Source organism: Syngnathus scovelli, chromosome 15 (genome assembly GCF_024217435.2).
Source record: "Syngnathus scovelli strain Florida chromosome 15, RoL_Ssco_1.2, whole genome shotgun sequence".
NCBI classification, from domain to species: Eukaryota; Metazoa; Chordata; class Actinopteri; order Syngnathiformes; family Syngnathidae; genus Syngnathus; species Syngnathus scovelli.
Window position 1 is genome coordinate 6,735,863 of NC_090861.1, and position 16,523 is coordinate 6,752,385.

General features: G+C 41.0%; 1 protein-coding gene across 15 annotated transcripts in view; it reads right to left on the reverse strand.

Annotated features, from left to right (window-relative positions):
* nrxn2a (neurexin 2a) overlaps positions 1–16,523 on the reverse strand; it is a 92,322-nt gene that overhangs the window by 61,558 nt on the left and 14,241 nt on the right. For 6 of the 15 annotated variants that reach the window (XM_049743409.1, XM_049743405.1, XM_049743403.1 and 3 more), the window contains exons 2-5: positions 10,882–11,924; positions 10,294–10,317; positions 3,956–3,985; positions 3,683–3,694 (exon numbers count right to left, since the gene is read on the reverse strand). In XM_049743409.1, the coding sequence (XP_049599366.1) occupies positions 3,683–3,694; positions 3,956–3,985; positions 10,294–10,317; positions 10,882–11,584 (769 nt within the window). In that variant the 5' untranslated portion in view covers positions 11,585–11,924. The remainder of the gene's footprint in view (positions 1–3,682; positions 3,695–3,955; positions 3,986–10,293; positions 10,318–10,881; positions 11,925–16,523) is intronic. The other 9 variants (XM_049743408.1, XM_049743407.1, XM_049743404.1 and 6 more) reach the window with 5 other exon arrangements.

The window sequence follows — 16,523 nt, forward strand, 5'->3', positions numbered from 1 at the left end:
GCAAACAAGTATGGTGTTTGCAGCCAGAACTTAATATCATTCTAGCATTCTCAGAACACCATTGCAATGCTATAACTAAAAAAAGAAACCCCAAGGTTACGTTGAAAGATTTATGTGCCACTGTGAGAAATGTGTTGTAGTAGTGAGCGCTATGGACAAGACAAGGCAGGCAAAAAAATATATACAATTTGTTGACAATAATAAGAAGAGATAATTACGCCTCTGCCTTTATTCATCGGTGACATTTTTGAAATGTCAATACGGGTGTGTAAGTCTAACCAAACTTCCACTTTGAAAAAAAAAGTCAAAGGAGCAGAGACATTTTTCACATCTGACATTTTGGAAAACTCCATATAAGAACATAAGATAATAACCAACTTTTGGTGTCAAAATGAATCAAACTTATATAGGAGAATTAGATACACAGATGGCATATAATTATGCATGTATGATTTGGTATGCTGACAAATTAAGATTCAGAGAAAATGAGTCTTGGCTGACTTCATAATAAGAACTAGGCCGCAATACACATACAAATAGCAATGGGCCATCAGATCCAAAATGTTTTTTTTTATTTCATACAGAGTCAAATATATAATTATGATGTCTTAGTAAACATCTTATAATGATTCTTAAGATGTTATTGGAGAAATTTTCTTTGTGTCTGACTTTCCATTCCTGTCAACTTGTATACGATGTTGTGCATTGGTGCTGTACAAAAAAAATATTTGATGTGACTAGTCTCGGGGCAGAGCTTTTCTTTTGATTTAGTTAGCCGGGGAAGGATTTTTCCAAATTGAAGACCAAGTCAAATTGACTACTAAAAAAAAAAGAAAATTTACTGCCACGACTGCCTGCATTGTGTTGTTCAGCTACTTTACTAGCCATATCAGACAGTTATCTAGCAAGCAAGATCAATAGCTCAATAGATACAGATATTTGTGGGTAAGATCCTTCTTGTTTAGGATTTGCTTCATTGTTTGCAGCTAAAGTATTGACGAGGCACCGAGGAGGCCAGTAACTGCTGTGTTTGCCCTGACACCACTCAGACTTTGGCACTAACTCAGAAGCAAAGGCTGCTCAAGGCTGCAGTCAAACGGCTGATGCTGATGGGGCAATTCAGCACCTTGTAACTGCTGCCACCGTGGGCAAATCCATCACCGTTTACCTTGGCGGCAGCTATTAGAGCATTGTGGAGGACTGCCGACAAAAATGAAGCTCAGCACAATATACTAGCATGAATGGCAAGCTCTATGCAGCTCTTCTCATATCCCTTTCTCTCTGTCTGACAAACAACATCAGGCAATCTCCTGTCTCCTGACACTACCGAGGTGGGAATGGGTTCTCTCTAACTCAAGGGTGGGGAAACATTTCCCTGTCAATGAGTTTTCAGTCATCCAAATCTACCGACGGGTATACAAAATAAATGAATAAATACAATGTAGCAAATAAACCAATATGTATTCAAGTCAGAAATCAAAACAATCAAAATCATCGACGATAACTCAGCGTGCCTTCTTCATGTGCCAGGTGTCAAGATATAATGTAATAATATATATAATACGATAAAATCAGTTCAATGATATGAATTTATTTTTTGTATTCAAGTTCCCAAGGTCGACTGTACTTGTGGCTGGTAGAAAAGCAATGTGCCCCTTGTGACTAAACAGGTGAAGTGCACAGAGCTCCTTTTGAGTCTTTAAAATGACAAATGTTGTGCCTATGCTCATAAACTGTACATTAGTAGCTAGTTTAAATTAGTACAGTAATAACAATCGTCACGGCATGAAGCACATTAAACACCGACGAGAAAGAAGGCGATACCACCAGGCGGGCATCATCACGAGCTCATTCTTCTTAAGGGCCCGCCTGCCACCATGCAGCCACACAAAATGATACTATGAGGATTGGCTATTATGACAAGACGTCACAATTCACTAATTCAAATAATTAATTAATTATTGGGGGGGCTGTCAGTTTGTCAACCTAAGTCAGGTGGCATCGACATATGGGCAACTACTGACCACTAAGTCCATTGGGTAATGCATAAGCGAGTAGGCTGTGTGTGCATAGTATTCAAATGTTTGTGAATTCAAAAGCATCTAAGCATAAAAAATAAGCACCGTCTGAATTCATTTCTAGACTGGGCGAATAAACCCACGGGGGAGCAACTACATTGTTTATTTGATTTGCGCTAATTTAGTGCCAAATAAAAAACAAAGCAGCTCAAACTAAAAAACATGCGCATAAGCCTCAGGCTAGCAGCTTGACAACTGCCAATGTTAAAAAAGAAAACATTTTTTGATATCAGACTTAACACCGTGGTCAAACTTTTCCGTTTCACAGCAGTTAGATGTACAGTGCTTTGCTACAAATTGAAAAGCGTGCTAGTATTGCCTGGGGGGTGATTATCTCCACAATGTCTTCTTATTGATGCATGAAATGGAGCAATTACTTTCAGGCTTCATTTCAGGACAAATCGCAGTATGGTTGACCTTTAGCACCCTGGACTCATTGTATGACTCAGGAAATATTTGATACTGAAATGCTAGTAGAATGTAGGTGATCATGTTGTATCGGTGGTATTAAGCGTAGCATGATCTTAAAGTAAACATCACCTTCTGATCCTATAACGCTATCCATGACGTAGGAAGTGTGACAAAGAGGGAATTACTGCAGAATAACAAGTCATCAATGGCCTAAAGAGAATATTTTGTAAAGGGTTGGAAAAAAAAAAACTCTCTCCCATCTACAGTAACTGCCTTGGACAAGATGTTTATGCAATCATATTTTTACCCTAGAAAATGCACAAGAGATCATCCGGCTGGATAATTCCAGACTATTCATTGGTGATTCATAGATACAGAAATAATTCACAGAAGACATAAAACGTTGCACTCGTCTAATCATATCGTCAATCATATCAATCTTTTTTTTTTTCTTAGAACCCACACTGTATTATCGGTTGCATATTTCATAGTTTAGACACTGTATATTTTAAAAGTCGCATATGTTAAAAGCAAGACTACTAATAAAGTGCGCTGCAATTGACGAACCAGTTAAAAGAAAGAGAAGCTGTAGAATTTTTCAAGTTTGCCAGTTTTATCTGCAGTGACATTTTGCAAATGAGAAAAATCAAGGGCAGGGTCTGTATATGTTATTGCTCGAGTAGGTCATCAAAGTCACGTCTCTGTGTTTCGCGAAAAAGCGATTGCCATGGAGACGCTTATCAGAATACCTACATACACTGTCGGGGGAAAAAAAACTCACAAAAGCATAAATAAATAGGTCAGAGGCTCTAATGAGTCTGAATGCACATGAAATAAGTTGTCTTATTTCTTATTCCAATTTAAAGTGCAGGCCAAAGTGATTGTGATGCATTAGAGTATTTGAATATCTGTTTGCACCTTCCTATTAAACATATTTGTACAATTACCCCATGTGAAATAGAATATTATTCTCAACCCAGCTATGATCCAAAGTAACACCATTTAAGCTCATTACTGTATTTGAATAGCAAATTATGTGAAAACAGTAAATGATTGTCTTAATATATTCATGTATTCTTCTCATTAACTTCCCAGGAAGAGAGTCAGTGAGTTCTTCTGACCCGAGACACTTTTTTGTCTTTGAAAATACCTTCAGCAAATCGAAGGGGACGCCATGAGCGTCGGTGCATTACCTTGGCTTAAGACTGCGGCGGTCAAAGTTGATGTTCCAGTAGCGCGGTCAGTAGTCAGGATAAAGGTTTTGATGGACAAGAAGTGAGTGAGTCGTGAGCATAACATGAAAAGGGAGCAAATATGAGCAAGTATAGAGACATATGGAGGAAAAAAAAAGAGGAGAGGATATATTAGTGCAGCACAGTTAATTGAAATGGTATCTACGGGGTGGGAGGGGGGTGATGTTGTGATTAGGTGGCTAGGAGGGAAAAGCAAACCAATAGACCCCATACCTTGGCGGTTTAACATCAGGTGCGCCAGACCTTGAGGGAAAGAACAGAAAAAGGATACGAAAACAGGAAGTTCATAAAAAGGATCGGGAAAACAAAAAAGCATTGTCACAATGTTGGACTGCAGTTTGTGACAGACATCCTGGGATAGGCACGGATGTCAGAGTTCAAAAGGTGAGAGGGGAAGGGAATCAAAGCAAAAAAGAGACAGACATCTCGAAGAGAGGAGGGGGGAGGAAAGAAAAAAAAACATCTCGATAGGCGCAACCATCGGCGTAGTTGCTCTCAAAGATGCTTTTTTTTCCTAAAATGGAACACATCGTATGTTAAGACAGTGTTTGAGATGTACCAATTAGCAGGCTAGACATGAATATTTTGTGATTTCTAAGCTACATTGCTAAACAGGACGTTATCAAAGGGCATCGCTGACATCACATCTGAGCGACGAGGTCAGAATCATACATTATGCCAAGCGCTGTTATGCGTTTATAGGTTTTAGTACAAACCAGCAAGTCAATATCCCTCCTGCTGCAGCACTCATACAATGACATCACACCCCAATCATCATGTAACACATCAGCTCAAGAAAAAAGAAAAAAAAAAAAAGCAGAAAGGAGCAGCAGGCGCCAAGTTGTTCACTCCTACATCTATTTCCTGAGTGCACACGCACACATACACACGCTGATCAATATGCAGCCTGGCAGGGAGTATATGTGGCAAACTTTTGTGCCAAAAAGGAGACGGGGGTGATAAAACACAACACTTCTGCTGAGCACATGAGCCCCACTGAGCCAGTCAACACACAAACAGCTCCCGCTCATTGCATCGGCACTCTTCAACGCTCCTGCAAGCTTGCTTTGTCACTCCTAAAACCCACTGGCATCAACAATCACGTTTTTCAATACCGGACGCCATTTGCATTGTCATAAGTCAGGAGGCGTAGCATCCTTTTGTTAAGCGCGGTGTTTCCCAACCTTTACCGAGCCAAGGAATCCATTTTAAATGGCAGAAATGTCACAAAAGATATGAATAGTGAAATAATGATGATATTGTCTCAATTGACTCACAAATGGGCTAACTCAGTGGGAAATCTGAACTTGTTTAATTGCACACAAAGCTGATGCACTCACGGGAAGCCATGGCTTATTCAGTTGTATGAGTGCCAACAGGTGCATAAAAAGGTTTATTGTGCCTTCTGACATCAAATGGAAGCAATTATTCTGCCTGTCACTATACGTCGCTGGCACAGACAGATAAAGATACAATTGTAGGTAATCAATATTTTTCAGACAATAATTACTTAAGGCACAGGTGTCAAACTCAAGGCCCGGGGGCCAGATACAGCCCGCCACATCATTTTACGTGGCCCGTGAAGACAAATTGTGCATCAAATTCGTGTGTCATTACTAGAATTGCAAATTGTCTTCACTTTTAATAATATCTGTTTTTTTAAATATTTGACCAGTTTTTACTCATCTGATTTGAAAACGAGTTATTTGTCAGTTTGTTTTGTAGTTTTTAATGTTTATAATATGAGGTGCTCCTACATTTATTTTGGTTGAGAGTCATAATGGCCCTCCGAAATAAGCTATGACTACAATGTGGCTCGTGAAAAAAATGAGTTTGACACCCCTGACTTAAGGTATTCGATCGAGGGTGCTTTGTGTGCTTGTTGTTTCTTCTTGCAAGCACCGGCGATGCTAGCAGGGGGCCACGGGGGGCACTGGATCCTCCTGAAAAATGCATGGAGGTACCAAGTCAGATATTTGCGTATTTACTGTTTCTTTTTCCAAATTTTTTACAATTCTCTGTAGACAACATAAAATGAAGGTTTATCTGCAATTTCTGAAGAATGTTTGGGCTTTGTAAAGAACAACAAGAAAATCTAGCTCTGCCACTTGGCATATTAAATCAATTATCAAGATCTCCAAGATAGTAATTTATGTAACTTTGGCTTCAACAGTGACAATGGAGACGCTTTCATTTGAGCATCAAACAGAATAATAGTAATCTATTGTGTGACAAGTGGCAAACCAAATAATCACTCTTTGCTGTACCACTTTTTTGCACACTTTCTCTGCTAAATGCATTATTACGGTATCTAAAAAGATTTGATTCAGTTTTATATATGAGCTTTTTTTTTTCTTCTTTTCTTTTTGCTTTGAATGGTACCCCATACCACATCACATTTCTACCGAGACTAATATGGTACCTCAAAGGGTTGACTTTGTGTTGGAAGCTTAAAGCAATGTGTCGCTTTTTTATGCTTTCAAGAGCGTACAAAATTGGGTATTGCAGAACTTAAATGGATTTGGGTCAGTTTTATAGCTTAGTCATATTTGGCATTATCTGTAAGACACTTGAGTTAGAAGTGGTTCTGTACCTTAACAGATAGATATATCAAAAGTTGTAAAGAGTACTAAATTAATTTATTCACTACATAACAGTTTTTGACACTGTCCGGCGCTAATGGAAATACCTACGCTGTTGTTAATTTACGTAATTATCGCCATCCCACCTACACATGATCAGTGTTAATTTCAACCTATGTGGCAGGTAAAGTGAAGGAAAATGTGCCACTTTGGAAAAAAAATGGCTAAAGGTCCATTTTATTTTCTACTAGGGAAGATGCAGGTCAGAGTATGCCGAACATCATCACCCAAGGGAGCCGGTATGCACTACACACACACACACACACACACACACCTGATGATATTTTGCTTGAACAAGCCTGTAAACAAAAAGCGCAGCTATATGCACTCCCAGCGGGGATTGGTTCGAGGACAACACACCAATATGTCGGTCTCGACATACAGTACAAACGCGAGCACCTCTTCCTCCTCTGCTCACCCCTCAGGCCATCTCATTCTCACCAGTCGTGTTTGAGATTGAACTGGACAGGAAAGCAAGAAACATCACCACCTTAAGGTGTCTGTCATCCTTCAGCTATACTGGATTGGGGGTGGGGGGGTTATATGTGTGTGTGTGTGTTTGTTTTAGCGCTCACTCATCACAACTGTTGGCAAAGCAGAGACATAGACACACCCAGCAGCAGCAGCAGCAGCAAGCTGCAAAACATCTTTCAATGAGGGAGCAGAAATATATCACGACTGCAAGGCGACCAACCTTTCTGGAGTCTGCTCGAGTAGGATTTTGCGCAAAATGGGATTTACTTGGAAAAAGCATATTGCTGTTGTTATACAGGATATTTGTCAAGAGAATTGTGGGGCAGACGTACAAACCTCTGCTCCACCGCGTTGCCCTATTATGTCAATAGAATTAGACAAAGATGATAAAAATAGAGCTAGGCATGATTTGCTTAGTATATGAATTTCCCCATTTTCTGCTCTTATTTTATAACATGGCAGAAATACACACAATGAATGCCCTCAATGTTTTTTAACTACTTCTTGGTTACTCTCTGTCATTTGACTTGAAATACAACACAGTGCTTGAATTTCTGCACAATTTCTTCCCCTTGCATGTCAGGACAACACATAGGAAAGTAGGTGAGCCATGAAGGTCGAAGCATCACAAGCAAAATGTGATACCCGGGACTAAGCGGGTTAATTTTGGGCAACTATAGTAAGGAAAGTGGATGAGATCTGTCGTCCCTGCCCCAGTCAAATTTCACATGGAGGCAGTCACCACACTGAAATATTCTTATCCTACTTCCCTGAGCCTTGCAGCCAAATCTCAGCGTGGCAATGCAGAGATAGAGTCCCAGGAGCATATATGAACATAAACCGCCTTTGCCTCTCTTCCTGTACTATTTAGTTTGCTATTTTTAAACGTGGAAGGGAAACTGAAACAGCAGGCATTGGAAGCCACTGTGATTTAGACGTTGGCATTTTAAGCTGTTTGATTTAGCTTGCAGCAAACTGGTGAAGTCTGAGGAAGTCTGACATGAAGTCTTACATAAAAGAGCCAAAACATTGGCAAGTGTCACTTGTATACAACTATTGGAAGTAATAATAATAATCGGAAAATATCGGCCATTTAGACGATGATTTCGGCTGATGTTTGAATCAGCCAATGAATGGCTTAGGCCCTAATGAAAATATATAGCAGGGGTGTCAAACTCATTTTTTTCGCGGGCAGCATTGTAGTCATAGCTTCTTTCGGAGGGACATATGACTGTCAACCCAAATAAATGTATGAGCACCTCATATTATATACAGTAAAAGCTACAAAACAAACTTACAAATAACTAGTTTTCAAATCAGATGAGTAAAAACTGGTCAAATATTTAAAAAAAAAAGATATTATTAAAAGTGAAGACAATTTGCAATTCTAGTAATGGCACACGAATTTGTTGCACAATTTGTCTTCGCGGGCCACGTAAAATGATGTGGCGGGCCGTATCTGGCCCCCGGGCCTTGAGTTTGACACCCGTGATATATAAATTGTTCTATTTAAGGCACTGTGAGAATTTTGGCAATGTCGCTTGGTTTGGTTTCCATTCTTTAAGATTTGCTGGAAATGTTCAAATCTATCCAATCGGATCCTGACAACAATATTTTGTTGGGACATAATTAGTGACTAACTTGGAAGAAAGAGCCACTGCTTTCGGATTAGCCAAATTTGTTTTCCATAAAAAGTCTTGTGTTCTAATGAGGGATTAGACCAAGGTCATCGCTACTGGAAGATGCGAGCCGACTAACAGCAGCTGCGTCCCTTTTCTAAGTATGCCTGTGCATGCTTTGTCATTCGCTATAGTTCCTACAGTCCAATTACTGTGCGCTTGTGCATCCAATTCTGAAAGTAAACAAAGCGGCCAAACATCAAGCACGCGGACAAAACAACGACAATGCGTTTGCAGTCGGACTTTGTGTGTTTGTGCACGGTTGTCCCGTGACGTTTGAGAGAATCCTCTACAGTCGGCTCGTGCGACGTGAGGTGGCTGCGCTTATCTCTCGTTCGCAGACCTGCTTTTCCGCTCTCAAAACATCAGAGGATGCTTTTGGCATCAGAGCGTGCCCCGGCGTGGCCTTTGTCCACACAGATCAACGGGATCCCACATACTGTCGATGACTGCGAACTGGCAAGAGCCACCTGCTGTGCCAAACTGTTTTCGTTCCCCCTAAGCGTTTCCGCTGGCAAATGGGGATTATTCCCAGCGCACTTCAAACCCGCAGTGAAGATCGAATAAAGCATATGGGCGGCCATCTTTGCTGTCTACGGTGAGGGAAGGGAGGGGGGTGGGGGGGGGAATTGGTGGAAGAACAACAGACTTGCTGCCGCATCGCACACGAGGTTGCACGGGGGCAAAAACAAATCTTGGGCTGAGTGCTATTTTGTTGTCAGTGTTGTTTTCATGCTTTCTGCGCAGGGGATTGTCTCCATGTCAAGCTTTAATCCAATAAACATTCTGACGCGCTCTCTTTGCAGTATGTCATCTAATAATGGCTGCATTTTTACTGCAAGAGCAGACACACGCCACCTTTGTGCCAGTATGTGGCGATTATAGCTTATTTGTAAAGGCTGCGATATGCACGCTCGCACTCACAAGCTTATGACAATCCTCTATTGTGTTTCAACATAGACGTTATTCGATACGAGTTGCATTTATTCGAACGTACCATACAGGAAGATATTCAAGCGTATTCATGGATTTTGGCGAGCAGGTGTGCATCGTTTGCTGCATAAGAGTGATTGATAACGTGCCGCGGTTCAGTGCGCCTCCCCAGAGTCTGTTGGCCGCCACTTCGCCACGATGGCCACTTTGCTGACGTGATATATAAGCCTCACCAGCCACCAAATAAATCTTCTCCTAGCGCTTTATGGTAACATTCTGTTTGTTCATCATATTTGGAAAACGGGCCCGTTTGCTTGCACTGTTTAAAAGTTAATAATGAGTCGCTAATGACAGTTTTTGTAAAAACTCAACGTCTCACTGTGCAAAATAACAGAACAAATTGATGAATGTCTCCAGAAATCAGTCAGTGGATTTCTGCAGTCATGTTTGTCAAGCTGCGAGCTTAAATATCATTTAAGTCTAGCAAACAAATAGTTGGCAAAAGGTGTGACGCATACGAGAGGGCAAAACGTGTTTTTCTGTGGCGCAGTATGCAAAGCATCTGCATGTTGTTGTGACGCCCACATCATCCACGGACCTAACAATTCACCTTGACTGTTCTGATTACATATGCAACGGATGCGTGAAGAACTTCTCACTAAACGTACAAAAATGCAGCCTAATGTGTCGGATGTCAGAACTGCAGTCCAAACTGACAATAACAACCTGATTACAGCAAACACACTGAGGCTGCACTAAAAGCCTTTGCGAAGACGACACATGGTTACCATTACGCTAAGTAGTAGTAAATAAAAAGGCTTACCTTCTACTTCTTTCTGGACACCTGCTGTAAAAGGAAAAAAAAATAGACATATTGATTTTGTCGGCGCCAAGAGAGGAAATACAGAAGACGTAAAATTAATCAAATTTAAAAAGAAAAAAATGTTTCAGGGATTTGTATTCTTTAGAAAAAATCCTTTACATTTGAATGCATTAAAACAAGGATCCATGTCGAGAATTTTGATGAAAGGAAAAAAAAAAGGGTACTTCATTTAAACAACCTCATCATCACTAATTTAATTCCCAATTGATGCTCTTTTGTTTTGTTTTACTTTTCTTTTTATTATTTGAGGCTGAATATATGAAATACAAATATTTACTTGACTTCTTTTGCACATTATTTGTTGTAGAATTCAAAGATGTGCTTTCAAATAGTTTTCTTTGCAGATGCTTTGTGGTTTTTCCAGGGTAAACAAATGATTTCAAATTGCTGTCACATTAGCAAGTTATTCTGCAGAGACCTGTCGACGGCACTCCAACCGCTCTCACATATTTGACTTCAATCATCTCCGGTGTGCTTTTGTTGAAAATTGTGTTATTGCTGCGAAAATAAATGTGTGAATTGACTCACCTTCGTGACAGTAGCTTCCCACGTAGCTTGTGTTGATGCAGTCGCAAAGTACCTCCCCCTGACTGACGGAGCACACGCCTCCGTTATTGCAGGGCGAGTGCACATCGCAGATGTAGTCCATGTCGCTGTGCACCGATTGGCCGTCCAAGAGCACGGGCAGAGCTTCCCCCACTTTCAGATTGGCGATCAGGCCTTGGAACGGAGGCTCGTACTTGACGGTGCTGGACGTCAGGGCGGAGAGGCGCACGTCGGGCGAGATCCCGCCCACGTAGAGGTCACTGGCCACCACCATCTCTTTCCTTTTGGACTTGACTTGGGCTGCTTTCTCTTCATTGTCCACCAGCAGCTTGGTCTCTCTGTAGTTCCGCCAGAGGAGAACCCGGTGCCAGCGCAGGTCGTCCACACGCGTCTCCGTGTGCAGGGAGGCCGGCTCGGCGCAGTGGATGGCGAAGCGCAGCTGCAGTCTCCCGTCCGATATGAGCAGCTCCAGGAAGTCACAGTCGCCGCCGTCGTCCAGGTAGAGAACCAGAGCTTTGCTGATGTTTGTCTTCAGGATGAAGCTGAGTTCCGCAGTGCTCTTGGCGTCCCATTGTCCGTAGCGTGTCCACTGACCCGGAATGCCCTCGTATTCCAAAGCTCTTCCTGTTAGCACCAAATGAACTAAAAACAACAACCAGGGGGCTTTGTTGTGACACCTGGCCATGATGCTTAGCGTCTACAAGCTAATGCATATGTGTCCACCGCAATAAGAAGAAGAAAAGCTTAGTGTCTACTGAAGTTTGACAATCTCCCCAAAACAAGAAGGCAGTTTATGCATGCAGTGTTGCTTTAACCTTGACTATCTATCCGGATTCTTTTTGCCATCGTTCCACACATGCCAGAAAGAAAACAAACATCACAAGTGAGCCACAAGACTGTGAGCTTCCTCGTCTTCGCCATCCAGTGTCTTGGCCTCCATCCAGCACGGCTCCGGTCAATTCTCCATGTGGCAACTCGGCACAGAGCCTAGGCGGCGCGGTCAGCCTTCTCACCCACACAACATCCTAGGACAAAGGACAAAAAGAGAAAATGAAATCATTCATCAGAATAGCTGCAAATCGTAAAACAATCACTTTGAAATCAATTGTTTGCATTCGATGGGCATCGTGTATTCATCGATTGATTATGTTAATCATTGGTTAATCATGTGCAATGTCTGGCTAGCATAAGTGCACTGCAAAATCTGAAATAAATAAATAAATAAATAAATAAGATATATTTTTCTCACTTATGTGCCAAGAGAACGTAAAAATGTGACTGATGATTTCTTAATGCCAGCTGGCCTAAAAAACTTTTGCTTTGATTAATGAAATGTCGTCCCTCATTCAGATACTGCTCAGACTTAAAGACTTGCCACAAAGGAAATTAGTAAATGAAGCGCTAAGCTGGAGGACAGCTAAAATAACCATTCACGCAGATGTAGCATTTCAATGTAATAGGATCATACATATCCAAGCACAACAACCTGATCCGCTGAGCGGCATAAGCTTCGAAACACATTTGGTATCATTCTCCACAATGCATTAGAAATTCTGCCAATTTCCATCCGCATCACATCTCCACCGTTTGACATAACAGTTTCTAACCAACCAAGCAAGAAAATTTCATTTAAATGTGGGTGAGTTTGCTAATTATAAGTGATTGTTTTTCCATTCTAAATCATTCGTGAAATTCAAATTGATATGTCAAAGACTGTGGCTAGGAAGTGGCATGCCAACAAACAAATGGTTACACACAGGCTGATGAAAATTGAATTTAAATGATCCCTTTTTTTTTTTACTTTTTGAGAGTCATAGCTTGTTAGTAGTTTAATCTTCCTTTTGTAGTGCCATCCAAGTTTTCCTATCCTGTGTGTAAGGCACCATTGCAGGAAAATTAATTTGCAAATTTGGTGCCTTCCGACGCGTCAACACATATTTGCGTTAAGGGATAGCGAGAAGCTGCGACCAGTGAGTCAAATTTAACACCCTCGTCACACATCTAGTCATTAGCTGACCGGCCGCAATGGCTTCTCCGGGTTGTGTTTGAAATGCATAGGTGAAAGTATTCTGGCTCGACTCTAACGTCTCTGTTGTGTCAATTTGTCGGAGAGGCAGTGAGACAGAGGCTTGTGACTCTGAAGAGTCAAAGCATCCCTTTCTATTAAAGCTTCAGCGCGCCACTTTGCATGTGCTTCCGTGAAGAAGTGTTTTAAATCGGCAGCTGTGCTAGCGTCCAGGCATTTTCTCAGGTGTGAATTTGTTACAAGCTTGCCATTTTATTTTCCCATTTCATACCAGAAAAACTGTATTTATATGACCACAACGTCCGTCCGCTCTGATAATCATGAAACCAGTTGATGACAATCAATGGAGACTACAATGAAGCCACACCCAAACAACAAAAATGGCCATGGCTGTCTTGCTAAGAAAGAGTTACTGTCTGGTTCAAAGGGAACATCATCCCACATCAACAAGCCTAACTCTATGCTATAAATCACTGGCTGACTGAGGAGGATAGAAGATGACAAGACAGCAGCATGGGCGCAGCTCATTTTAATGCAAACACTGAAGGGAGAAAAGACATTCCGTTGTCTATATCACTTTGGTGATATGCATCAAAAGTCCCTGCAAAGTAAAAATAAATGTCTTGACAGAAACAAATGATGAAAAAAAAATTCTTCCATTTTACTCTTGCAGCTATTAAACTTTCAAAAGATACTGATTGTCCCTGTCAATTTTTTGACCTGCCTCAATCATATGCACTTGGCAAACTAAAATGAAATGTGCTCTTCTTATGAGGCTGGCAGTTTGCGTAAACAACAGGATTTATTTTAAGTAAGTAAGTGATATTTTTTTGTGGTATGTTAAACTGTGATTTTTCTCTCAACAGGGCGCATTAGTAAAGGCATCTCCTGCAGGGATGGCCCATTTTCATCTCTGCGCAGAGAGAAATATATGATACGTTTGAGTCAGCGGGGAATTACGACCGCCTCTATTGGGGCGCCGTCGATGAGGAACTGCCACATTTGGCTTTGCTCACATTTGGCGGCGTTGCAAGAAAAAGCATATCACAGGAGGCAAATCAAAGTTGCTGGAGGCAGGGAGAAAAGCCTTCAGCGGAGATGGCTTCATCATGGGAATAGATGCATCCTGGAAGGTCAGACAAACTGACTGATGAATTGCAATTTGCCAAGGTCACTTATGGAGTATGAAATGAGAGTCTGTCCCAGTTGCATCTACCTGGTCGCACTTCACCTTCTTTTCATTTCAACACATTTGTGCGCTCAGATTTTGGGTTTCACAATAACTTCATCGGGGAGGCAAAACATCCCGAGCGATGCATCACCGTGTGCATCATAATGCGGGTCGAGACGATCTCAAGCAGGTTATAACGATACAAAATAAACAAGGGCGAGGCGTATTTCACAACTGCAAAGAGACTGTCCCTGTTGTAGAAGGTGTAAATATTTTCTTAATTGGTGCTACACGACGAGAGAGAATAGTGAAAATGGGTTATTCTCTTTTGCCTAACAAATATGCAACATCCTTTCTGGGTGGGATTTTTTTTTTCCAGAAGAAAACAAAACAGCATAAAACCAGAACGGCACTCGGTGGACTGCAAAAATACGACATAGGTAGAAAAAAAAATATAAATTTCTATTTGTCTGTCTTTATCTTAGCTACCAAGTTTTGGCTGATGGAGAATGGGAGCAAAAATGATCTATCCACATTTTAGTCTAAATTTGCTGCAAAACTGACAAGCTCCTTCATCATATGTGGTACACATCGTTTCATTATTAATCATAATTAAAAAAAAAATCACAAACATTTTCAGCCATCACCAAACCAATACCTCTTGCGTCTGTGCTTTTGTGCTTGACAGCAAACGTAAGTAGCAATTTAATTTAAAAACAGATGGATTTAATGGAGACTGTCATATTTAAAAAAAAAGAAAGTGGTCCCTAAACACCATCATATGAACCAGAAAATGGGAAATAAACAAAGCAAAGCTGGGAAGCTGTGTTATTTCAGCCATCGAGGCACTTTGAAGATTTCATTCCGCCAACATTTACACAGCCGCAGATGATTTCAAGAGATTTCAACAAAAAACACCCACGCAATTATTATTTGCAGAAGTATGCCCTAGGCTGATACTGAATCTGTCAATTTCATTTTTTGTAAACACTGTCAAATACAAACAAATGCTTGGACATCGCTTTTTCTATATTTAACATCCTAACAAGGGAAAATTGCATAATAACACAGCTCGGAAATTTACCATAATTTTGCTAAATCATTTAAGACATATGGCTTAACTTAATTCCATAGCGCAATATAACATCATGTAACATTATTAATCGAGAGACTTCAATTGACCTAACATGCACATTTTTACAATGTAAGAGAATAACTGGGGGAGAAAACACACACACGCACACACACAAATACACAAACACTGCTTCCCTCAGCTTTTTTTTTTTTGCACACACTGATATTGCAATAAGGCAATTTAGTCATTTTGGCTCTCGAACTCTTGGTAATCCAGGGCCTATCGAATCAATATACACAGCACTTGGATTGCAGAATTTGACGATCTTCGGCCAGGCGAAATGGTCAGAGGTCCAATAGTCAGTGATTGTGCATATGCAGATATTACCCAGCGCCGCTCTAAAGCAGCGAAGCACAACGCTGCGGGAAAATCGACTGCATGAATCCAAGCAGGTGGCTTGCATTGTAATAGTTTTTGGTAACATTTCAACAAACATAATGATGATCTAACAACACCACTTGGTAGAATCAATAGAATTGAAGAAGAAAACAACAAAAAAAGGACTGTTTAGTGCAAACCCTAATGAGCAGGCCATCTATGATGGCAGTGGGACTTGGCAAAGGACAAAAAGAATTCTTTTTCTCTCAATCGACACACAGTTGGAGCAACTTTCACAACACAAACAGAATCCAATACACGAGGAGTATCCAAATTATGCTTTTAGAAAATCAAATATGACTAAGAGCTCTCAGTATGATGCAGCGCAAATGAAAAGCACAGTGTTAAATGAATACTTTTCCAACAATGGCAATCACCGCTGAGCAGCTGGCTTTTTAAAAGCAAAAAAATTCCCCCTCTTGGATCGCATTAGCTTGAGCTGCTGTCTTTTCATGAATTGGTCATTGAGTGCATATGAATACATATGACTGCATGTGGGTTGTGGTGTCACAAGCTCAAAAGGATCAATTGAGTTTCGATGACAACCGCACAGTCGTTTTTTTTTTTCTTTTAGTGAAAACCGTTGTTGAAGAAGCTTCTGAACTGTGAACGCTTTGTTTTGTAATTTGCAGCTAGCCGTGCAATATTTCAAAAGACTGCATCATTTGCTCCGCACGGTTATTGGCCCCAAACAGTTTAGCTCAACTCTTTTTACTCATCAATTTTCCCATGGAAGAGCGGCGGAGGTTGATTACGCCGGCGTCCTTTAAATGGAGTCTACGAGACTATGAAAGCAATTACAATCCGCCTATAAGGTGAGCGAGCGCTTGGTAATGACACCGAGGCGAAGTGAAAGCTTGAACCCGTTAAGTGAGCGTGACCTCACCACCAATTGTGGTACAGCCAACAAGACA